Source organism: Ranitomeya imitator, chromosome 2 (genome assembly GCF_032444005.1).
Source record: "Ranitomeya imitator isolate aRanImi1 chromosome 2, aRanImi1.pri, whole genome shotgun sequence".
In the NCBI taxonomy this organism is placed as follows: Eukaryota; Metazoa; Chordata; class Amphibia; order Anura; family Dendrobatidae; genus Ranitomeya; species Ranitomeya imitator.
The window spans coordinates 851,137,499-851,164,184 of NC_091283.1; the positions used below are offsets into that span (position 1 = coordinate 851,137,499).

General features: G+C 45.8%; 1 protein-coding gene across 2 annotated transcripts in view; it reads left to right on the forward strand.

The window, feature by feature from the left end:
- Nucleotides 1-26,686, forward strand: part of SLC18A2 (solute carrier family 18 member A2) — a 169,486-nt gene that overhangs the window by 48,179 nt on the left and 94,621 nt on the right. For both annotated transcript variants that reach the window (XM_069754399.1, XM_069754400.1), the window contains exon 3: nucleotides 17,333-17,672. In XM_069754399.1, the coding sequence (XP_069610500.1) occupies nucleotides 17,333-17,672 (340 nt within the window). The remainder of the gene's footprint in view (nucleotides 1-17,332; nucleotides 17,673-26,686) is intronic.

Consider the following 26,686-nt stretch of genomic DNA (forward strand, 5'->3'; position numbering starts at 1 on the left):
TCACCCACAAAGCTCTCCACAGTTCTGCACCGCCTTATATCTCCTCTATCATCTCCGTCTATCGCCCTACACGTGCCCTCCGTTCTACAAATGACCTAAGACTAACATCCCCCGTAATCCGAACCTCGCACCTCCGTCTCCAAGACTTCTCTCGTGCTGCGCCAGCTCTCTGGAATGCTCTTCCCCAGACGATCAGACTGATACCTAGCCCCGACCTATTCAAGCGCGCTTTAAAAACCCATCTCTTCAAACAAGCTGACCACATCAACTACTCAGTAAACTAACTTTGTCCTGTTCCCTCCTTCCAAATATTACTCTGAATCTGCCCCCTACTATTCATCTGTCTCCACACCCTCCATGCACACGATAACTGCACCTGATACTTGACTATTGCACTTAAACACACGGGCTGATGACCGGATCATGCAGCTTTGTATGAAAATCCCTATTTATTATAATTGACAGACCTGTAATAACGAGCACTTTTCACCTATTGTGTCCCCCCATTTCCTTGTAGATTGTAAGCTTGCGAGCAGGGACCTCACCCCTAATGTCACTGTTTAAATTGTCTTATACTGAATTTATTGTCTGTACATGTCCCCGCTTATTGTAAAGTGCTGCGGAATATGTTGGCGCCATATAAATAAAAATTATTATTATTATTATGATTTTCATGCTGGACAATGCAACATCAGATGCCTCCAACTACTGCACAGCGTGGCCGGCCAGTAAAGGTCTCAGAGAAGGAATAATGACATGGCCCCTTGTTCCCCTGATCTGAACCCCATAGAGAACCTGTGAGATCTACATGGAGGAGAACAGTCCACCTCTCGGAGCAGTGTCTGGAGGCTGTGGTGGCCGCTGCACCAATGTTGGCCGTAAACAGGTCAAGCAACTGACAGAATCTATGGATGGAGGCGGCTGAGTGTCATCATAAAGAAATGTGGCTATAGTGGGCACTCATTTATTTGTTTGTTTTGTTTTTGCATGTTAGAAATGTTTATTTCTAAATTTTGTGCAGTTATATTGGTTTACCTGGTGAAAATAAACAAGTGAGATGGGAATAGATTTGGTTTTTATTAAGTTGCCTAATAATTCTGCACAAACAGATATCCTCCTAAAATAGCCAAACCTAAAAAAAACTTCCAAAAATATGAAGCTTTGATATTTCCGAGTCTTTTGGGTTGATTGAGAACATCGTTGTTGATCAATAATAAAAATAATCCTCTAAAATACAAGTTGCCTAATAATTCTGCACACGGTGTATAGTCCCTCCCGGTGTCCCTGGATGAGGCCTGGTCACTGGCGGGGCGTTTGGACAGGTGACTTAGAGATGAGAAAACCTTGGCCGGTGTTTTAGTGACTTCTCATCCTCCTGAGACAGGAGAACTGATGGATCTTGGGGGTTGCAGAATTAAACCTGAGACCCCGGCTGGTTTCCGCCTGCGGTCACACGGTCATGTCTGATTGTAGACAGTCTAAGAAGAAGGAAGGAGAAGTGACTGATCTCTGAGGACCCCGGCTGTGAAGGTCTGAGGGTCTCGTGCAGACTACTGGCTGCTTTCTACAAGTGTCTTTCGTCACCACATCATGGTCCCTCTGCACTTGTGACTCAGGTTCGGCCTTACGGCTCGTTGACAATGATTTTGCTGTGGACTCCGGGTTCTCAGTTTTAACTCTTTGTCATCCTGTTCAGGTATTCACGTAATTCTCCCCTGTCCCAAAGTCATGTCACTTGTGAACGGGAGCGTCACACACAATCTTTCATTCATGGTTCTTCATTCTTTCCATTGTGTTGGCTTCGCCCTGGTTGGTGACGCACAATCCTACCATCAATATTGGGAGAGTCGCGAGGTCAAGGCTTGGGGGAATTTCTGTTGTTTCAGTTGTTTATCTAAACCAGGGGTCTCAAACTCTGCTGGGAATATGGGCCGCACATAGAACAAATATGAACTTGGGGGGACGCATGCTGTGAAGGACAAAGTGACATTTTTACTTATACCATTTTTTTTCTGTACACCTTTTGAACATTGTTGCTGTTTTTTTAATTTCTTTATAGCTTGAGTCATTGTGGATGTGGTGATAACAAATGTGCACCCATATTGTAGTTCTATCCCCATCCAGGTTCCCATATTGTAGTTATGTCCCCATATTGTAGTTATGTCCCCATCCAGGTTCCCATATTGTAGTTATGTCCCCATCCAGGTTCCCATATTGTAGTTATGTCCCCATATTGTAGTGATGTCCCCATCCAGGTTCCCATATTGTAGTTATGTCCCCATATTGTAGTTCTATCCCCATCCAGGTTCCCATATTGTAGTTATGTCCCCATATTGTAGTTATGTCCCCATCCAGGTTCCCATATTGTAGTTATGTCCCCATCCAGGTTCCCATATTGTAGTTATGTCCCCATATTGTAGTTATGTCCCCATCCAGGTTCCCATATTGTAGTTATGTCCCCATATTGTAGTGATGTCCCCATCCAGGTTCCCATATTGTAGTTATGTCCCCATATTGTAGTTCTATCCCCATCCAGGTTCCCATATTGTAGTTATGTCCCCATATTGTAGTTATGTCCCCATCCAGGTTCCCATATTGTAGTTATGTCCCCATCCAGGTTCCCATATTGTAGTTATGTCCCCATATTGTAGTAATGTCCCCATCCAGGTTCCCATATTGTAGTTATGTCCCCATATTGTAGTTATGTCCCCATATTGTAGTTATGTCCCCATCCAGGTTCCCATATTGTAGTTATGTCCCCATATTGTAGTAATGTCCCCATCCAGGTTCTCATATTGTAGTTCTATCCCCATCCAGGTTCCCATATTGTAGTTATGTCCCCATATTGTAGTAATGTCCCCATCCAGGTTCTCATATTGTAGTTCTATCCCCATCCAGGTTCCCATATTGTAGTTATGTCCCCATATTGTAGTTATGTCCCCATCCAGGTTCCCATATTGTAGTTATGTCCCCATATTGTAGTGATGTCCCCATCCAGGTTCCCATATTGTAGTTATGTCCCCATCCAGATCCCCATATTGTAGTGATGTCCCCATCCAGATCCCCATATTGTAGTGATGTCCCCATATTGTAGTTATGTCCCCATATTGTAGTGATGTCCCCATCCAGGTTCCCATATTGTAGTTATGTCCCCATATTGTAGTGATGTCCCCATCCAGGTTCCCATATTGTAGTGATGTCCCCATCCAGGTTCCCATATTGTAGTGATGTCCCCATCCAGGTTCCCATATTGTAGTGATGTCCCCATCCAGGTTCCCATATTGTAGTGATGTCCCCATATTGTAGTTATGTCCCCATCCAGGTTCCCATATTGTAGTTATGTCCCCATATTGTAGTTATGTCCCCATCCAGGTTCCCATATTGTAGTTATGTCCCCATATTGTAGTAATGTCCCCATCCAGGTTCCCATATTGTAGTGATGTCCCCATCCAGGTTCCCATATTGTAGTTATGTCCCCATATTGTAATGATGTCCCCATCCAGGTTCCCATATTGTAGTTATGTCCCCATATTGTAGTGATGTCCCCATCCAGGTTCCCATATTGTAGTGATGTCCCCATATTGTAGTTATGTCCCCATATTGTAGTGATGTCTCCATCCAGGTTCCCATATTGTAGTTATGTCCCCATATTGTAGTTATGTCCCCATCCAGGTTCCCATATTGTAGTTATGTCCCCATATTGTAGTGATGTCCCCATCCAGGTTCCCATATTGTAGTTATGTCCCCATATTGTAGTGATGTCCCCATCCAGGTTCCCATATTGTAGTTATGTCCTCATATTGTAGTTATGTCCCCATCCAGGTTCCCATATTGTAGTTATGTCCCCATATTGTAGTGATGTCCCCATCCAGGTTCCCATATTGTAGTGATGTCCCCATCCAGGTTCCCATATTGTAGTGATGTCCCCATCCAGGTTCCCATATTGTAGTGATGTCCCCATCCAGGTTCCCATATTGTAGTGATGTCCCCATATTGTAGTTATGTCCCCATCCAGGTTCCCATATTGTAGTTATGTCCCCATATTGTAGTTATGTCCCCATCCAGGTTCCCATATTGTAGTTATGTCCCCATATTGTAGTAATGTCCCCATCCAGGTTCCCATATTGTAGTGATGTCCCCATCCAGGTTCCCATATTGTAGTTATGTCCCCATATTGTAATGATGTCCCCATCCAGGTTCCCATATTGTAGTTATGTCCCCATATTGTAGTGATATCCCCATCCAGGTTCCCATATTGTAGTGATGTCCCCATCCAGATCCCCATATTGTAGTGATGTCCCCATATTGTAGTTATGTCCCCATATTGTAGTTATGTCCCCATCCAGGTTCCCATATTGTAGTTATGTCCCCATATTGTAGTAATGTCCCCATCCAGGTTCCCATATTGTAGTGATGTCCCCATCCAGGTTCCCATATTGTAATGATGTCCCCATCCAGATCCCCATATTGTAGTGATGTCCCCATATTGTAGTTATGTCCCCATATTGTAGTGATGTCCCCATCCAGATCCCCATGTTGTAGTTCTATCCCCATCCAGGTCCCCATATTGTAGTCATGTTCCCATCCAAGTCCCCATATTGTAGTTCTATCCCCATCCAGGTCCCTATATTGTAGTTCTATCCCCATCCAGGTCCCTATATTGTAGTTCTATCCCCATCCAGGTCCCCATATTGTAGTAATGTCCCCATCCAGGTTCTCATATTGTAGTTATGTTCCCATCCACGTCCCTATATTGTAGTTCTATCCCCATCCAGGTCACCATATTGTAGTTCTATCCCCATCCAGGTCACCCTATTGTAGTTATGTCCCCATCCAGGTTCTTATATTGTAGTTATGTTCCCATCCAGGTTCTTATATTGTAGTTCTATCCCCATCCAGGTCCCTATATTGTAGTTCTATCCCCATCCAGGTCCCTATATTGTAGTTCTATCCCCATCCAGGTCCCTATATTGTAGTTCTATCCCCATCCAGGTCCCCATATTGTAGTTATGTCCCCATCCAGGTTCTCATATTGTAGTTATGTTCCCATCCAGGTTCTTATATTGTAGTTCTATCCCCATCCAGGTCCCCATATTGTAGTCATGTTCCCATCCAAGTCCCCATATTGTAGTTCTATCCCCATCCAGGTCCCTATATTGGAGTTCTATCCCCATCCAGGTCACCCTATTGTAGTTATGTCCCCATCCAGGTTCTTATATTGTAGTTATGTCCCCATATTGTAGTAATGTCCCCATCCAGGTCCTCATATTGTAGTTATGTTCCCATCCAGGTTCTTATATTGTAGTTATGTCCCCATATTGTAGTAATGTCCCCATCCAGGTCCTCATATTGTAGTTATGTTCCCATCCACGTCCCTATATTGTAGTTCTATCCCCATCCAGGTCCCCATATTGTAGTAATGTCCCCATCCAGGTTCTCATATTGTAGTTATGTTCCCATCCACGTCCCTATATTGGAGTTCTATCCCCATCCAGGTCCCTATATTGTAGTTCTATCCCCATCCAGGTCCCCATATTGTAGTTCTATCCCCATCCAGGTCACCCTATTGTAGTTATGTCCCCATCCAGGTTCTTATATTGTAGTTATGTCCCCATATTGTAGTAATGTCCCCATCCAGGTCCTCATATTTATTCACAAGATTTATTACCAGATGTATATTAATACAAATGACAAAACTAGCTACTTCATAATTTTTTTTTTTTTATTGATATAAATAATGAAACCAATAAAATGTACAGAGAGAAAGGTGCTCGATCATAAAAGGAGGGACGCAATCCCAAGAAGTGCCACCTAAGCACACATTGTACTAACTGGTGTAGCCCAATATAATGAGAACAATAATAAACTACAATATAACAGACGGCATTTACCGAAGTCCGAAGTGCATAGTGCTCATATGTAATCATCCTATAAGTAATAATGTGGAGGGGACCAGTAAATATGGTAAAGAGCCGTGAGCCATAAGAAGAGTCCACAAGGCCGAGTATACGTGTCAGCGATAAGTGGCTGAACCGGTATTATCAGCGGCTGCGATTAGAGACATGCCGCGCTGAAAAAACACCGGGCTAACAGCCAATGTCTTATTGAACTGAATAGAATTGCCAGTGATATTATTATTATTATTATTCATATAGCACCATTAATTCCATGGCGCTGTACATGAGAAGGGTTATATACAGAGTTATAGATATCGATTACAGTAAACAGGTTTACAGTGACAGACTGGTACAGAGGGGAGAGGACCCTGTGCTTGTGGACTTACAATCTACAGTTGTAACTGTAGGGTAGAGATAATGAAACATGGGGGTTTTTTTCACCAGCACTGATTGCACTTTATTACATTTTTATTGTGACATCACGGTTTTATATATTTTTCGGTACTGATATGACCGTCTTATTGGTCTTTTTATTCATAATAGTCATATTACACCTCTTGCACTGTTCTCACGGATATATGTGTATATCTTTGGTAGATGGCTATGACTTACGGCTCTGCCTCTGCACATGTATATTTGCGCAGACTATGGGTAGATATAGATATGCAGACATGCACTCTTCCTTTACATTTATTTTTGTATATACACTATTGGAGGCCATTCTGAGATAGAATTACATGTGTATTGGATCTGCTATACTTTAGTAGACCCAGTTTCACCCTCTTTGGGGTTATGCCTCTTTTGCTTCCCTCTGCTTTGTTATTATTGGTATTTATATTTATGTCACCTATAGACCATAATATGATCTATTTTAAATGTATTATCTGTATTTCCATATATCGCCTTATTGATTATATTGAGGTTTGTTTATGCATGTTCGGGATTTATATGAGAGGGGACCTATCACCTACCAGTATTTGGGCATGTGGAGACAGAAGATGTCCCTATCTCCACCTTTGAGAGACTTGTAGTCCATCTATGGAGTGCGATGATTGGGGCGCATGCGCCTTGGCGTCCCGGGGAGTGGCCGGTGATGGTGCGCGTCATGTGTGGAGGACGGACTGGTGGGCGGGGTCTCCTTCCGTATGCGGCCGCGCGGTCGGGGACCCTGTGCTCACCATGTCGTCGGCCACTATGGGCGCGCCTACTGTTTCCGGCCGGCCCTGTGATCGCCGATGATGTGTGCGTCCCTCTTTGCAAAAACCACGGGAGGTATTATTACCATACGGGACTACAGATACCGATATGCAATGCGGCCGTGTCACATGTCCACGACTTCCTTTTGGTATAGGATCATGTGACACAAATAAACAACTTGGTGATTGGTCTATTGTGGTTTAAAAGGAGCACTCTGGGAGTATGATGCCACTTCCCCTGACGAAGGCACGCCGCCGAAACGCGCGTAGGGGCTGTGGCACCATCTCCTGGACATCAGCAAGAACTAACATCTCCGTGTGAGTATACTGGCATATACTACCCTTATAATTATGGACATTATTGAGTAGGAGCATTTAGATGTGCCATTTTGGCCGATAGGTTACTCTAAGGATTGCTCTTTAAAATTACTATATGGATGTGTGCCAGGGGTACGAACACATTGTTATGTGGATTATCAGGTACTAGTAATGCTGTTTGTCCAGGAGGGGTGCCGCATATATTTACTTGGCTCATATTTTGAGCACTTTGTTGGCTACCAGACTTTTTTAATTTTTTATGCTTTTCTATGGTCTTCAGTATATATTCTGTTTATATTTATTTTCAAATAAAGAATTTGTTCTTAATACGCATTTCCTCTATATGGTTTTCTTTGTATATCTAGCGTAGAACATGTGCAAACTATGTTAATTATGTGGACGCAATACAATACATATTTAGCGTCTGTTTGATTTGGGGGTATGTGTAAGGCCCTAGGATTATGTGGAAGGAGACAGGAGGTCGGTGTGCTGCAGCACTGGTGGTGGTGAGGCGGCAGCTCTGGTGATGGTGAGGCAGCAGCTCTGGTGGTGGTGAGGCGGCAGCTCTGATGGTGAAGCAGCAGCTCTGGTGGTGGTGAGGCGGCAGCTCTGATGGTGAAGCAGCAGCTCTGGTGGTTGGTGAGGCGGCAGCTCTGATGGTGAAGCAGCAGCTCTGGTGGTTGGTGAGGCGGCAGCTCGGGTGGTTTGGGAGGCGGCAGCTCTGGTGATGGTGAGGCAGCAGCTCTGGTGGTGGTGAGGCAGCAGATCTGGTGGTGTGGAGACAGCTCTGGTGGTGGTGAGGCAGCAGCTCTGGTGTTGGTGAGGCGGCAGCTCTGGTGGTTGGTGAGGCGGCAGCTCTGGTGGTGGTGAGGCGGCAGTTCTGGTGTTGGTGAGGCAGCAGCTCTGGTGGTGAGGCGGCAGCTCTGGTGTTGGTGAGGCAGCAGCTCTGGTGGTGGTGAGGCGGCAGCTCTGGTGTTGGTGAGGCAGCAGCTCTGGTGGTGAGGCGGCAGCTCTGGTGATGGTGAGGCGGCAGCTCTGGTGTTGGTGAGGCAGCAGCTCTGGTGGTGGTGAGGCGGCAGCTCTGGTGATAGTGAGGCGGCAGCTCTGGTGGTGGTGAGGCGGCAGCTCTGGTGATGGTGAGGCGGCAGCTCTGGTGGTTGGTGAGGCGGCAGCTCTGGTGATGGTGAGGCGGCAGCTCTGGTGATGGTGAGGTGGCAGCTCTGGTGGTGGTGAGGCGGCAGCTCCGGTGATGGTGAGGCGGCAGCTCTGGTGATGGTGAGGCGGCAGCTCTGGTGATGGTGAGGCGGCAGCTCTGGTGGTGGTGAGGCGGCAGCTCTGGTGATGGTGAGGCGGCAGCTCTGGTGGTTGGTGAGGCGGCAGCTCTGGTGGTTGGTGAGGCGGCAGCTCTGGTGGTTGATGAGGCGGCAGCTCTGACGGTGGCGACACAGCAGCTTGGGTGGTTGGTGGGGTTGCATCGGCTCAGGTGTTTGGTGAGGCGGCAGCTCTTGTGGTTTGTGAGGCGGCAGCATGGTTATTGATATAAGTATGAGCTACACGGCAAACTAGCAGATACAAACAATGAAGTAAAATTAAGGCATATATATTACCAGTGGTGTTCACGTGGAGATCCCAGGAATCCCTCTACCCCAACGCGCGTTTCGCACTGCTTCTTCGGGAGCCTTAATATTAATTTACTTCTGGTAATAAATCTTGTTATTAACTATTGTCTATGAAGGTACGGTAACCCGCATTATATGGGTCAAATACTTTTGGGTATTTTTTGTGTGATAATCAGATCCTCATATTATAGTTCTTCCCTATATTATAGTTTTGTCCCCATATCCAGATCTCCATATTGTAGTAATATCCCCATCCAGATCTCCATATTGTAGTTACAGTTGTGGCCAAAAGTATTGACACCCCTGCAATTCTGTCAGTTAATACTCAGTTTCTTCCTGAAAATGATTGCAAACACAAATTCTTTGGTATTATTATCATCTTCATTTAATTTGTCTTAAATGAAAAAAACACAAAAGAGAATGAAGCAAAAAGCAAAACATTGATCATTTCACACAAAACTCAAAAATGGGCCAGACAAAAGTATTGGCACCCTCAGCCTAATACTTGGTTGCACAACCTTTAGCCAAAATAACTGCGACCAACCGCTTCCGGTAACCATCAATGAGTTTCTTACAATGCTCTGCTGGAATTTTAGACCATTTTTCTTTGGCAAACTACTCCAGGTCCCTGATATTTGAAGGCTGCCTTCTCCAAACTGCCATTTTTAGATCTCTCCACAGGTGATCTATGGGATTCAGGTCTGGACTCATTGCTGGCCACCTTAGAAGTCTCCAGTGCTTTCTCTCAAACCATTTTCTAGTGCTTTTTGAAGTGTGTTTTGGGTCATTGTCCTGCTGGAAGACCCATGACCTCTGAGGGAGACTCAGCTTTCTCACACTGGGCCCTACATTATGCTGAAACATTTGTTGGTAGCCTTCAGACTTCATAATGCCATGCACACGGTCAAGCAGTCCAGTGCCAGAGGCAGCAAAGCAACCCCAAAACATCAGGGAACTTCCGCCATGTTTGACTGTAGGGACCGTGTTCTTTTCTTTGAATGCCTCTTTTTTTCTCCTGTAAACTCTATGTTGGTGCCTTTGCCCAAAAAGCTCTACCTTTGTCTCATCTGACCAGAGAACATTCTTCCAAAACGTTTTAGGCTTTTTCAGGTAAGTTTTGGCAAACTCCTGCCTGGTTTTTTTATGTCTCGGGGTAAGAAGTGGGGTCTTCCTGGGTCTCCTACCATACAGCCCCTTTTCATTCAGACGCCGATGGATTGTACGGGTTGACACTGTTGTACCCTCGGACTGCAGGGCAGCTTGAATTTGTTTGGATGTTAGTCTAGGTTCTTTATCCAACATCCGCACAATCTTGCGTTGAAATCTCTTGTCAATTTTTCTTTTCCGCCCACATCTAGGGAGGTTAGCCACAGTGCCATGGGCTTTACACTTCTTGATGACACTGCGCACGGTAGACACAGGAACATTCAGGTCTTTGGAGATGGACTTGTAGCCTTGAGATTGCTCATGCCTCCTCACAATTTGGTTTCTCAAGTCCTCAGACAGTTCTTTGGTCTTCTTTCTTTTCTCCATGCTCAATGTGGTACACACAAGGACACAGGACAGAGGTTGAGTCAACTTTAATCCATGTCAACTGGCTGCAAGTGTGATTTAGTTATTGCCAACACCTGTTAGGTGCCACAGGTAAGTTACAGGCGCGGTTAATTACACTAATTAGAGAAGCATCACATGATTTTTCGAACACTGACAATACTTTTGTCCACCCCCTTTTTTATGTTTGGTGTGGAATTATATCCAATTTGGCTTTAGGAAAATTCTTCTTGTGTTTTATTCATTTATGACAAATTAAATGAAGATAATAATAACAAATAATTTGTGTTTGCAATCATTTTCAGGAAGAAACGGAGTATTATCTGACAAAATTGCAGGGGTGTCAATACTTTTGGCCACAACTGTATGTCCCCATATCCAGGTCTCCATATTGTAGTTATGTCCCCATCCAGGTCCTCATATTGTGGTTATGTCCCCATCCAAGTACTCTTATTGTAGTGATGTCCCCATCCACGTCCTCATATTATAGTTATGTCTCCATCCAGGTCCCCATATTGCAGTAATGTCCCCATATCCACCATATCGTAGAACAGTTCCAGAAATAAATCACATTAGAGAGTCTCACCCTTCCGCTGACTCCCCGGGATAATGGCAGCTGTTACTTCGAAGCTCCCAGGTTCAGCTTCCCCATCTGTAGCACGCACACAGAGAGGAGGTAGCGACAAGCATAGAAAGCTGAAAGTCCATTCAGGCACAAGGCCAGTTGACCGGAGAGTCACAACCTGGCTTCTCTGAACATCTCCTTGGGGCCAGGCGGCCGGCGGATCCCAATCCTGCCTTTCTCCAAACGTATCCATGGTCCAGTGATGGTCAATGGAGTAGATCTGTATTCTTCCAACTGAAGCCAAAAACCCCTAGGTTGTTTCCTGTAGCATGGTAGATCTGTGTCCTTCGTGATGGAGCCATGATGTAAAATCGCTGCTGTCCTGTCTGTGGTCCTGTAGTGAAATATGTATAGGTATAAGTGTATGACCAGCAGAATAACATCTGTTCTGGGCTGCAGGTCTCACAGGCAGGCTCGGACTGGCCCATAGGGTAACAGGGGAATCCCCTGGTGGGCCCCTGTGCAGATCTGGGCCCCCAACCACACTGTATTGGCAGTACTTGCATAATTCACTTGATTAACAGAAAACAGCAGAATCTCATCATTCATTAACCAAACTGTCCAGCTTATTATATAGAGATAGAGGTACATTTGTGAACGAGGGAAGTGTAATGTTTGTATGCAGGTGAGATGAGGGCCCCCCAAAGTCAATGTTACTGGTGGGCCCTTGGCACCCCAGTCGGACACTGCTCACAGTGGTCACAGCATATGTTATTCTGAGAAGGCAGTCCCCTGTCTCCAATCTCACCAGGGGGCTTTGCTGAGAAACTTCACACCTTCTGGCCCTTTTGAAGACAGATGCCAATTACAGCCTGACACTATCTATCTATGAGAAAGCTTACACAAAGAGTTTCAGTGAAAATAATATATTCATTGATGTAGTGGCCATGGTCCAGTCACAAACCAGCAATTATAATATCAACCTGAGAGGCTGGTCTAGAAAGTTGACCTCCAGGTTGACTCTATAAATTAGGCCTACACACAAAGAAAGATTTTCACATGTGGGGGCAGCCTGGAAATCTAATGTGAGCCATTCCATATTTCTCCCTCCCTCAGGGACTGAAAACCAGAATGCAAAGTTCGATATTTCTGTAAGATTTATCCCTATTTTATCACTGTTTTTGCATATTTGTATGTCACTTTTTATTCCCAGATTTTCTCACCCTTTTTATTGTAAGGTCTGTACCTTTTCTATTAAAGCTTAAAACTTTAATAAGTCTGAACCTTGTATGCTCTAAAACAATCCATAGCCTTAAAGTGTGTGATCCTTATGATTGGCAGACAGTAGTAGTAATATTTCCGGGAATCATCGCCCATGTGTTCGGTGAGTGGTGGCAGCGTGTATGAGCTGGGTGTGTGGACTTTGTCGGGGTGTGAGGAGATAGATTAACCTTTGCAGGCGCAACCGCAAGTCACGTGGTGAGAAGTGGGTACGTCACACATCCTTTGGAATGTATATGTCTTGGCAGAATCTGTGGCTGTCTCTCTTTCTTTGTCTCTTTGTACAGAGGCGTGTAGCCTATTTTTAGATTTAACAAGTGTCCTTCAGTCCAGCATCGCAGATAAGGGGAAGAGTGGTGATGAGATCTAATAGCACTACTTGATTATTTAAACTATTTGTATAGATTTTCCTCCTCTGTTTAGAATACAAACAAACTGGCAGGCAAGGACAATGCATCTAATTATCAGCAAACCTCATTGTTCAGTGGCCATCCATTACTGTTTTGCAAAGATAACAGAAAATAAACTGTAGGAGATAATATTAGAGGTAGATATTCATCCTACAAGAAGTCAGTACTTCAGACGATAGTTTATGATTCTGTGCCTACACAATTTGCATCTGGCTAATTAAGATACAATGCTGAGTCTTCACAGTTTCTTTCCCTCTTTTTTCTTTCTTTTGCCGTTCGGAAGCTTTCTCTCTCCACTATTGTTTCTGCTGACGACCTGCTCCAGTGCTCCCCACTGACACCCACTTTCCCACCTGAGTGCGGGCTGTGCAGGGTGTATAATGCATGACCAGGTTAATGCCGCTGGAGAAGTTTTCGTTTTGTTTTTTTCTATGGTTTGATTAATTACACAGGTCTGCGACTTAAAAGCTGTTTGATTATTTTCATCTAATTTCCATGTATTTTGGTGTGCTGAAAATGAAAAAAAATATTGAAAAAAATCCTGGACGTCAGGATTTGCCACAAAATGCAAAATTCTCTTCAAATTTAGTATATTGTTCTCAATTTTTGGTATTTTTTTATCTTGGGGTTTTGAAAGTCAAAATTACTATTAATTAATTCACATCAATGCATTGAAGATATACAAGACCCTGACTACAAAAAAATCGTCGGACGAACACTGAAAGCATTTTAAGCTTTAGGTTAGCTGATGAGTTTGAACGTTCCTCCATTCCCACCTTGACAACTTTCCTGTAAATGTGGGAGCTGTGAGCGAAGAGCGAGGTGAACGATTCCACCAGGACAGTAAAGAGATGGAAAGAAGATACCAGAAAAGATGGAGCATTACAATGATGGACAGAAGATACCAGGGAAGATGGAGCACTACAATGATGGACAGAAGATACCAGGGAAGATGGAGCATCACAATGATGGACAGAAGATACCAGGGAAGATGGAGCATCACAATGATGGACAGAAAATACCAGGGAAGATGGAGCATCACAATGATGGACAGAAGATACCAGGGAAGATGGAGCATCACAATGATGGACAGAAGATACCAGGGAAGATGGAGCATCACAATGATGGACAGAAGATACCAGGGAAGATGGAGCATCACAATGATGGACAGAAGATACCAGGGAAGATGGAGCATCACAATGATGGACAGAAGATACCAGGGAAGATGGAGCATCACAATGATGGACAGAAGATACCAGGGAAGATGGAGCATCACAATGATGGACAGAAAATACCAGGGAAGATGGAGCATCACAATGATGGACAGAAGATACCAGGGAAGATGGAGCATCACAATGATGGACAGAAGATACCAGGGAAGATGGAGCATTACAATGATGGCAAGAAGATACCAGGGAAGATGGAGCATCACAATGATGGACAGAAGATACCAGGGAAGATGGAGCATCACAATGATGGCAAGAAGATACCAGGGAAGATGGAGCATCACAATGATGGACAGAAGATACCAGGGAAGATGGAGCATTACAATGATGGCAAGAAGATACCAGGGAAGATGGAGCATCACAATGATGGACAGAAGATACCAGGGAAGATGGAGCATCACAATGATGGCAAGAAGATACCAGGGAAGATGGAGCATTACAATGATGGACAGAAGATACCAGGGAAGATGGAGCATCACAATGATGGACAGAAGATACCAGGGAAGATGGAGCATCACAATGATGGCAGACGACTGTTGGGCGCTTCAGAGACCTTCCAGATGCTCCTCACAAGCGTCAATGTACCAGGAGAAGCCTCGCAGGGAAGAAGAAGCGATGTTACTGTGTGTTAGTGAGCTCACTGCAGTTAAAAAATGATTTTCATGAAACATTTGTAATAAAAAATTAATTTTATGAGTCTTTTTTCATTTATTTTGAGGTATTGTCTTATTTAACATAGTTAATTAAATTGTCAGAAAACGTGATGTCCTATGACAGAACGGAGGTCATTTTCGGATTCAGCGCACTTAAAAACATAAAGATTACGTGGAATAACCAAAACAGCTCTTGAAAAAATTTTTTTTTGCAGACCTGTGTTATATAAAGTTGAACGCTCCTTTTTTTACCATGGGAGATGCTAGAATCGGGCATTTACATTGGTCACATTTTCTCATGTGAAGCGGAGCGTTTGACCAGTAGATGTTGTGATTCGGGGAAATGGAATGTTGTGGTGTATAAATGGCTTTACCGGTTTTGGAAATTTTCTCTCCCCTGGATACAGTTTGCTTACCTCGGGTTCAGGGCTTTGTCTTCGCTGCTGCTCCCGTGGTCTATTATGGTAGTTATTGCAGTCCTGAAGTCACGTTGACAGTGCCGCCGCCATCAATTTGGGCTTAGTTATTGGCTACAGTGGTGATGTGAGCATAAGCAGCGCCAGTAGAAGACCATAAGCAGCGCCAGTAGAAGACCATAAGCAGCGCCAGTAGAAGGCCATAAGCAGCGCCAGTAGAAGACCATAAGCAGCGCCAGTAGAAGACCATAAGCAGCGCCAGTAGAAGACCATAAGCAACACCAGTAGAAGACCGTTAGCAGTGCCAGTAGAAAACCTTAAGCGGTGCCAGTAGAAGACCGTAAGCAGCACCAGTAGAAGACCGTTAGCAGTGCCAGTAGAAGACCAAGAGCAGTGCCAGTAGAAGACCATAAGCAGCCCTAGCAGACCATAAGCAGCCCTAGTAGAACATAAGCAGCAACAGTAGAAGACCATGAGCAGCTCCAGTAGACGACTGTGACCAGTGACAGTAGAAGACCATAAACAGTACCAGTAGAAGACCATAAGCAGTGCCTGTAGAAGACCATGACCAGATCTGACCAAGGTCAGGAGACAATCCGGCTGTAGCAGAGGGCCCTTCCTGTGGGCCATTATCTCCAGTGTAGATGTACGGCACAGTGTGTGGTCTGGGGCCGTGTTTCAGGGATGGAAACAGCCAGTGTGACGCGCACACTGTATACCCAGTGACTCGCATATCTAGGACTTACGGCCTAGCGGGAAACACCGGTGACCCCACGAATGGGGCCTGTGTAACGATTAGAGGAGCATACAGGGACTACGACGGGATGGGCCTAGTGCTGAGAGTGACGCTGGGACATAAAGGCGTTAATAGTTGTGTAACTGCTACATAACAATGAGAACAGTGTAAATAATAGAACGTTGCTCAGATCTTGTATGTAGTCGCTCCGCTGTGTTCCGATGGTCATCACCTGCTCCTCGCTCCTGTTACCCACTATTTACTGCGTACTATGTATACCTAGAGATTGGTCTTTTTTCTGTGTTGGTTCAGTACCGCTGTCTCCTCATTGTCTGCGCTGCTGCATCCCGCTGAATGCAGAACACGGAGACCGCAGCGGTAGTGGGGCAGCGGCACTGGACCTGGGGGGGGGGGTACTTTAAGTATTTAACAGCATTTGGGTTTCACTTTCCTGAAAGTGGACAACCTCTTTAACCCCTAATTTCCTGGAATATTGATTTTGATTTGCTATTATTGTTTACTTTGCTCAATATAAAAATGAGCCTTAATTTAAAAAACCTTAGTAACGACTATGTATGACACCACGAGTGCCCAGGGTTCTTATGTGGGGTCATTTGTGGGTTCTATGTGGGGTTGTATGTGGAGTCTTGAGCAAGGTCATATGTGGGGTCCTGTGCGGAGTCCTATGTGTTTTCTTGTGTGTGGGGTTCTATGTAGGATTCTATGTTGGGTTCTGTGTAGGGTCCTATGTGATGTGGTCCCGTGCGGGGTACTGTGCAGGTTCCTATGTGGGGTCATGTGCAAAGTCCTATGTGGGTTCATGTGCGGGATCCTATGTAGGGTCTCCTATCTGGGATCCGTTTGGGGGGTCATGTGTAGAGTCCTATGTGGGTTCATTTGTGGGTTCATGTGCGGGGTTCCTGTGTGGCGTCTTGTGCGAGGTCCTATGTAGGGTCCTATGTGGGGTCTTGTGCAGGGTCCTATTTGGGATCCATGTGGGGGCTCATATGTGGGGTTCTATGGGGGGTCCTTTGCAAAGTCCTGTGTGGTTTCATGGGTGGGGTCCTGTGTGGCGTCTTGTGCGGAGTCCTATGTAGGGTCCTATGTAGGGCCCTATGTGGGGTCTTGTGCAGGGTCTTATGTGGGATCCTGTGGGTGTGGGTTCATGTGTGGGGTCCTGTGTGGCGTCTTGTGCGCGGGGTCCTGTGTAGGGTCATGTACGGGTGGAGATGAAGATAGTCTGTTACGATATGTTCTGTCAGAATTAGGAACAGGGGTGCTTGCATGGACCCCCAGGATCCTTTGCCAGGATGGAAGGGGCCCGGACCACTGCACATGACCCAGCACCAGAGGCGACTGCAGCGGGCACCATTATTTTGTAGGAGGAGTAGCATTGTCTGACAGCGGCATCAGCACCGCTATATAAGATGTCACCGCTAACATTCTCCTTTCTTCCCGTCTTAGTTCCCATCATTCCCAGTTATCTTTACACCATGACTCACGACTCCAATACCAGTGACCTTCTGGAAGGTTCGAGTCGGCCGCCAATGTCAGGAAGTTTCCAGACCATTTTCTCCTACTACGACAACACGACCTTAGTGACAGAAAACATCACAGAGAAGTTAGCAGTGGAGAGGGTGATGGCGACACCGACCCAGACACGGGCCCCGTCCAGAACATCCGACGACTGCCCGAGGGCTGATTCCACACTGCTGAACGAAAACGTCAAAGTCGGGTTACTATTCGCGTCAAAAGCAACGGTTCAGCTGCTGACCAATCCCTTCATAGGACCCCTGACCAACAGGTACGAAGTGAGCGCTGCCTGATGTACAGAGATGAAGTGGGGGGCTAATAGGGGCCGAAAATAGTGAGGGACTGTTTGAATGCGATAAAGTGCTCATTGGAGTGGGATCTTTTCCATCTGCGCTCAGCAGCCCTGGAAGCTCGCCTCAGTTCTTTGGTCAGGCTGGTGTGCCAGGGCTTTCTGTTGATTTTGCGAGCTTTGGTATGTGTAACTGGGGCAGCAGATTCCAAAACTACAGCTATTGTGGTGTTATATAGAGCGGCAGCGTCATCCGCATTGTGTAAGGAATATCTGTGAGAGGGAGGAGGGATTCAGAGAATGAGTGTAGGTCAAGGTGTTTAAGATTTCTGCGAGGGTGTGAATGTTTGTGGGGTGGCGATTGTAGACAAGGAGTGGAGAGGGAAGAGAATGTGAGTAGGTTGTGGTCAGAGAGAGGAAGAGGTGAGTTAGAGAGATTAGATAGAGAGCAGAGGCGGGTGAAGATGAGGTCCAGTGTGTGACCAACTTTGTGAGTGGCTGCAGAAGACCATTGAGTGAGGAAGTGAGAGATAGAAGTTTAGTGGCAGCTGAGAGGGAAGTGTCTATCGGGATGTTGAAGTCGCCCATGATGATAGTGGGGATGTCCACGGAAAGGAAATGAAGTAGCCAGGTAGTGAAGTGGTCAAAGAAGGTGGTGGCTGGCCCTGGGGGGTGGTAGATGACAGCCTGTTGGAGGTTGGAGGGGGAGTAGATGCGCATGGAGTGCACCTCAAAGGAAGGGAGGGTAACAGAGGGTGGCAGTGGGATTGGGGTGAAGGAGCAGGTGTCTGACAGGAGAAAACCAAATCCTCCGCCATGTTTGCTGCTGGGGCAGGGTGTGAGAAAGGTGGAAGCCACCGTAAGAGAGTGCAGCAGGGGAGGCTGTGTCAGAAGGGGTGAGCCAGGTTTCGGTGATGGCGAGGAAGGAAAGTTTGGTAGTAACAAAAAGATCATGGATGTAGGAAAGCTTGTTGCAGTCAGAGCGAGCGTTCCACAGAGCCCCTGTTAGTGGGACTGGAGAGGCGGGGGCTGGGTGAATGGGTATAAGGTTAGAGAGGTTATGGAAGTTTGTGATAGAACGTGGATGGAGGTAGAAATGACCGTGGGAATGTGGTGAGGAGGACCAGGATTTGGAGAAATATCACCAGCAGTGAGAAGGAGCAGAGAAAGTGTTAGCAGGTGGGAGCAGGAGAGGGTATGAGGGGGCTGTCTGTTCTTTGAGACAGATGATTGTATGTTGAGGAACAGTTCTGAGGAGGAAGTGAGGTGGATGGGGAGGATTGAAGAAGAGATGAACAGTTCCTTACTTGGTGTGGGGATTGGGGGAGGTAGCAGAAAGTGAAGGATTATAGGGGTGAAAGTGAAAACAAACAGACACATTGTTTACAGCAGGGGTCCCCAACCTATAGCTCGGGAGCCACATGTGGCTCGCGAGCCTGTGATGTGTGGCTCGCGGCTGTCTGCCAGCTTGGTGCATTAGCACCAGGTGTAAATAACTATTAAGATCAGATCTCTAAATGATGACTTGTGTGTAGCCCTGTACAGAAGAGCAGATCTGAATGGGGGTGAGATAGGAAACCGTGGAGCTTGGCATACTGCCTTGATGTGATTTCAGTGGAAAAGCTTTGGTTGTCATACCAGTAATGGAGGCTCTCGGTAACACTACTGTGAGTGGGGAAGAAGCTGGTTGTGGCTCGCGACCCTCTCTCAGAGCTGAACGTGGCTCATGACCCTCTTTTCACAGCTGGATGTGGCTCTCGAGGTCAGAAAGGTTGGGGACCTCTGGTTTACAGTGACTGGCCAGTTACCTTCAGTTCCCTTCTGGTTCAATTCTGGTTTTAATTCTACATAATCTTCACACTTCTAGGACACACTTATAGGAATCACACAGCAGACTGAAGTCTATGCAGACTTGTACTATGCAATATATGTACAACTAAGTGCATTCATGTGTGAAGCAGAGAGGAGTGGTCTCTGTTCATCTTGGTCAGAGAATTAAGAGTGGACCAGATGCATACAATCAAGCCTGAGTAAACAAGGTCATAAATAACACAGGGGTAAGCTGGGGTTAGCTGAAAGGCATACCATGTGAATGCTAGGAGCAGAGGAAAGTCTGTGTGCAAAGCTGGGTGATGTACTATGTGCACTTCATAGACAGACAGCAGGAGAGCTGGAGAGCTGGGTGGATGAACATACCATGTGAATGCTAGGTGCAGAGGCAAGTCTATGTGCAAAGCTGGGTGATGTACTATGTGCACTTCATAGACAGACAGCAGGAGAGCAGGAGAGCTGGGTGGATGAACATACCATGTGAATGCTAGGTGCAGAGGCAAGTCTATGTGCAAAGCTGGGTGATGTACTATGTGCACTTCATAGACAGACAGCAGGAGAGCTGGGTGGATGAACATACCTGTCGGAAGAATAGAGATGCTTGTTAGAGTGCGATGGTGGCAGGTAGCAGGGCACAGTTTGTATACATCTATATGGTTTTAATTCTACATAATCTTCACACTTCTAGGACACACTTAAAGGAATCACACTGCAGACAGTGTCCATCATCAGTATCTCGTGAAAGCCCATTTCCTCCATCATTAGTCTTTGGGGACTGCCCGTCTCTTCCATCACCAATGTATGGAGAACGCCCATCTCCTCCATATTCAGTCTCTGCTAACCACCCATCACCTCCATCATCAGTATCTGGTGATCGCCCGTTGCCTCCATCATCAGTCTCTGATGACTGCCTATCACTTCTATTATCAATATCTGGTGACAAATTTGTGCCCCTCTTGATGGAGCCATGTTCTCCTGGCAGCTATTCTGTCAAGTCACTGTTGATACAGAGGCATATACCCCTTATTTAGTTCACAACTGCCCTTCAAGCCACCATACAAAAGTCAAGGGGAAGGTGTTATGAAATTAACTTGCATTGTATAAGTAGTTAATCTGCCTAGTTTGTCCTCCTATGTTTTGCAGGTCAGCAAACTAGCTGGCCTGTTACAATGTGTTATCAACATATTAGCAAACATCTATTGTTCAATTACCCCATGTCCCTGTTCTCCAGAGAGGACAGACAATAAGTTACCACTAACATCAAATCTAGTGTTAATTAAGTGATAATTAAGATTAAATGATGTCGTTACAAGTAACTTTCCGTTGCCTCCATCAACAGTCTCTTGTGACTGCCTGTCTTCTTCATCATCAATATTTGATGACCACCTGTTGCCTCCATCATCAGTGTCTGGTGAGCCCCCTTCCCCACCCCAGTCGCATCCATCATCAGTCTCTGGTGACTGCCCATCGCCTCCATCATCAGTATCTGGTGATTACCTGTCACTTCAATCAACAATTTGTATTGACTGCCCATCTCCTCCATAATCAGTCTCTGGAGACCGTCTAGCACCTCCATTAACAGTCTGTGGTTACTGCCCATTTCCTCAATCATCAGTATCTGGTGACCGCCCATAGCCTCCATCATTGGTCTAATGTGATTGCCCATCTCCTCCATCAGTATCTGTTGATTGCCTGTCACTTCCATCAGCATTATCTGGTAACCACCCATCACCTCCTGCAGACCCTCTGTCATCAATATCTGGTGACCGCCCGTCGCCTCCAGCATCAGTCTCTGGTCACCACCTATAACCTCCATCATTGGTACCAGGTGATTGCCCATCTCCTCTATCAGTATCTGTTGCTTGCCCGTCACTTCCATCATCTTTATCTGGTATCCACCCATCACCTCCTGCAGACCCGCTGTCGTCAGTATTTGGTGACCACCTGTTGCCTCCATCACTAATATGTGGTGACCACTTGTCACCCCCATCCTCAGTGTCTGGTGACTGCCCGTCACTTCTGTCACGAAAACCTCTCTCACACGAGAGAGCCGGGGGATATGGATATCACCTCGCCATCACCAATCTGTGACGGAGCTTACACAGTTGCAGCTCACTAGCGCCCCTCCTATCCTCAGGTCAGTCAGGGAACTGCACCTAGAATAAGTAGTCGTCGGAGAGGCTGCCCTTTCCCGTACTGGTTATTGGGGCACTTTGCAGTGAGGGTGGTATATATATATATACATATATATATATATATATATATATATATATGTATATATATATATATATATCACCAGTCCCTGGCCGGGGATTCACATATAAACCTCCGGTCGTCACTGCCAGGATCCCCCAATAACACCAGAATGGTATGCTGCCACCAATTCCTCGTTAGCTATAAGCCCTGTCTGTTACCAAGCCTATAGTGGGTCAGAAACCAACCCAAGGTAGCGTGAATTTGTGCGGAGTAGGTGTCGGTTCGATCATAGAGCCAAAAGAACGAAACTGCCGATTTTTTTTCTGGAGTAAACTTATAAATTTGCTAGTGTTTACAAAAATTACAAAAAAATATTACAAAAGAGACAAAATAGAAATATGTACAAAGATTTATAAAATAAAAGGGATAAAGGAACTAAACTTACTAAATCTCAGTCACAGGTCTGGCGTGTCGATAAAGGGGAGGAGAGATCCCAAAGAAATGATTCAGCACCCCAGCATGGTGTTAGCTGCTGTCTCTCTGCCTCTGAATGCCTCCTAAAATGGACGTTCTTGTTTTATGGTTTGGCCATAAAGTTAGGAACTCCCACCTTGCTGACCTCACATGTGGCCTGTTTCCTGGAGGTACACCTATTTTGGAAAGTTATCAAAAACTTCCTTTTTCCATATATTTGGCCTGGAATTTCACAGGCCAAAGATATTGGCATTATTTTTTCCCCTGTGACTTTACCGTTCTTTAGAGTCCAAATACGGTATGTCTGAGATTTACTGGTGGGCAGAAATAAATTACCCAGGTTTCTGATTGCCCTAAATGCCGCAAGACGCTGCCATGCGTAGTCCTAATTGCCCAGATCCTGTAAATCTAATTTTTATGTTTCTAGGGTTAATGTGTGTTATTGAAAAATAATTAATATCTTCCTGACAGCTCGGCTCCATTATCAGTATCTGGTAACATCCCGTCGCCTCCTGCAGATTCTCAGTCATCAGTATCTGTTTGTCACCTCCATAATTAATATCTGGTGACCACCCATCGCCTCCTGTAGACACTCTGTCATTAGTATCTGATGACTGCCATTCACCTTCATCATCAGTATGTGTGGCCGCCCGTCATCTCCATCATCAGTATCTGGTGACCGCCCACTGCCTCCATTGTAAGTATCTGGTGACCGCCCGTCACTTCTATCATCAGTATCTGATGATGTCCTGTTGCCTCCATCATCAGTATCTGGTGACCGCCCATCACCTCCATGATCAGCATCTGGTGACCGCCCTTCGCCTCCATCATCATCAGTATCTGGTATCGGCCTGTCGCCTTCATCATCGTATTTGGTGATCTCCCGTCGCCTCCATCATCACTATCTGACCTCCCGTCACCTCCATCATCATCAGTATCTGGTAACTGCCTGTTGCCTCCATCATCCATATCTGCTTACCGCCCGTCATCATCTTGGAGCACTGCCCCCAGATCTCCTGTGTATGAGGCTTGTTTGGATCATTCATGATATGAGAATAGGAATCTGTGGAGCCGGATCACCCCCAGGACTCCTTGTTCTTAATAACATGGGCTTAATCAGGGCTAGCTGCAGGTTTTCATGGGTCCCGGGCTAAAGAGTCTAGTGGGCCCCTTTAACACATACCACAATTCATGATGCACACATACGGCAGAGAAATATAGGTATAGTACAATGCCAAATATTTTCACTGACTTTTTACATTAGAGGAGTGATAGAAATAGCTCAGAAACTGGACAGTGTAGTCCTCAATACAGCATTATGGGCACCACATAGTCCTCCATACTGCATTATGGGCACCACATAGGCCTCCATACAGTATTATGGGCACCACATAGTCCTCCATACAGCAGTATGGGCACCACATAGGCCTCCATACAGCAGTATGGGCACCACATACATAGTAACATAGTAACATAGTTAGTAAGGCCGAAAAAAGACATTTGTCCATCCAGTTCAGCCTATATTCCATCATAATAAATACCCAGATCTACGTCCTTCTACAGAACCTAATAATTGTATGATACAATATTGTTCTGCTCCAGGAAGACATCCAGGCCTCTCTTGAACCCCTCGACTGAGTTCGCCATCCATATTCCTCCATACAGCATTATGGGCACCACATAGGCCTCCATACAGCATTATGGGCACCACATAGGCCTCCATACAGCATTATGGGCACCACATAGTCCTCCATACAGCAGTATGGGCACCACATAGGCCTCCATACAGCATTATGGGCACCACATAGGCCTCCATACAGCATTATGGGCACCACATAGGCCTCCATACAGCATTATGGGCACCACATAGGCCTCCATACAGCATTATGGGCACCACATAGTCATCCATACAGTAATATGGGCACCACGTAGTACTCCATACAGTATTATGGGCACCAGAGCACTGCATAATGCTCCATACAGAATTATGGGCACCACTTAGTGCTCCATAAAGCATTATGGGCTCCATATAGTCTTACATACAGTATTTTGGGCACCAAATAGTCCTCCATACAGCATTATGATCACCACATAGTCCTCCATACAGTATTATGGGCACCACACAGTCCTCCATATTATGGGCACCACATAGTCCTCCATATTATGGGCACCACATAGTCCTCCATACAGTATTATGGGCACCACATGGACCTCCATACAGTATTATGGTCACCACATAGTTCTCCATACAGCATTATGGGCACCACATAGTTCTCCATACAGCATTATGGGCACCACATAGTTCTCCATACAGCATTATGGGCACCACATGTTCCTCCATACAGTATTATGGGCACCACATAATACTCCACACGGAATCATGAGCCCCATATAGTGCTCCACACAATGCTCCACTGTGTACCAGTCTGTCATTGTAAATTTGTTTACTGTAAACGATATCTATAACTCTGTACGTAACCCCTTTCTCATGTACAGCAGCAGCACCATGGAATTAATGGTGCTGTATAAATAAATAATAATAATATAATAATGAGCCTCATATAATGTTCCATACTGAATCATGGACCCCATATATTTCTCCATATAGGATATTGGTCCCCATGTAATGCTCCATATAGTATAATGGGCCCCATATAATGCTCCATACAGAATCATGAGCCCCATATAATGCTCCACACAGTATAAAGGACCCCACGTAATGCTCCACACAGTATAATGGGCCCCATATAATGCTCCATACAGAATCATGAGCCCCATATAATGCTCCACACAGTATAAAGGATCCAACATAATGCTCCACACAGTATAATGGACCCCATCTAATGCTCCATATAGAATCATGGACCCCATATATTGCTACAAACGGAATAATGGACCCCATATAATGCTCCAAAAAGTATAATGAGCCCCATATAATGCTCCATACAGAATAATGGACCTCCATCTAATGCTGCATTCAGAATAATAGACCCCATATGTCACGGATCACACCGTGCTGCCAACAATATGTCACGGATCCCACCGGGATCCCACCAATCAGTCACGGTTCATGGGGAAGATAGCTTTTATCATCCCTGCCACTCACACCAATTTGTCATGAACTGGGGATGTTTGGTTGCCCCTGGTTCATAGTAACATAGTAACATAGTTAGTAAGGCCGAAAAAAAGACATTTGTCCATCCAGTTCAGCCTATTGTCCATCCAGTTCAGCCTATAAAGCCCTTCTGAAGGGAATTTATCTATATCCCACTTCCCAGTTCTGGTTTGGAACTTGCAGCTCTCTGGCGCACCCCTTACCCTCAGGTCAGTTGGGGTACTGCACCTAGGGTAATTAGTCACCAGAAAGGCTGCCTGCTATGTACTGGCTATTGGGCACGCTACAGCGAGGTCGATATAACTACTCCCACACAGGTGGGAACAATAATTATCAATGCCGCCGGTTGCTGCAAAGACGCCCGATTGCACAGGACAAAGTCGCTGCCACCAGCTCCGATTTTCAAAAGTATTAACGGGTCCGGAGGCATCCCAAATCAGTAGTGTAATTCACCTCAGATGATGCACAGTTTGTTATAGAGCAGGGAGAGACAAGCTAGTAATTTTTATATTTTACTCAAAAAAAAAAAAAGGTAGGCAGTGTTTACAAAGTATAAAAAGATATTATAAAGATGACAGATCATGTGTACAATACAATTAGAAATAAAATGGGATTAAAGGGAACCTGTCACCCCGAAAATCGCGGATGAGGTAAGCCCACCGGCATCAGGGGCTTATCTACAGCATTCTGTAATGCTGTAGATAAGCCCCCGATGTTACCTGAAAGATGAGAAAAAGACGTTAGATTATACTCATCCAGGGGCGGTCCCGCTGCTGGTTCGGTCGGATGGGCGTCTCCGGTCCGCTGCGGCGCCTCCCATCTTCATTCCATGACGTCCTCTTCTGATCTTCAGCCACGGCTCCGGCGCAGGTGTACTTTGTCTGCCCTGTTGAGGGCAGAGCAAAGTACTGCAGTGCGCAGGCGCCGGGCCTCTCTGACCTTTCTGGCGCCTGCGCACTGCAGTACTTTGTTCTGCCCTCAACAGGGCAGACAAAGTACGCCTGCACCGGAGCCGTGGCTGAAGATCAGAAGAGGACGTCTTGGAATGAAGATGGGAGGCGCCGCAGCGGACCAGAGACACCCATCCGACCAGACCAGCAGCGGGACCGCCCCTGGGTGAGTATAATCTAACGTCTTTTTCTCATCTTTCAGGTAACATCGGGGGCTTATCTACAGCATTACAGAATGCTGTAGATAAGCCCCTGATGCCGGTGGGCTTACCTCACCCGCGATTTTCGGGGTGACAGGTTCCCTTTAAAGTTGAAAAACACACATAGCTTTCAGATCATTTCATGGCTGGCCGTGGGCTGTGGAGGAGAAAGATGGCCATATATCCAGATGCATCATACATCTGACCAGCAGCTACACCCCGGACAAAGAC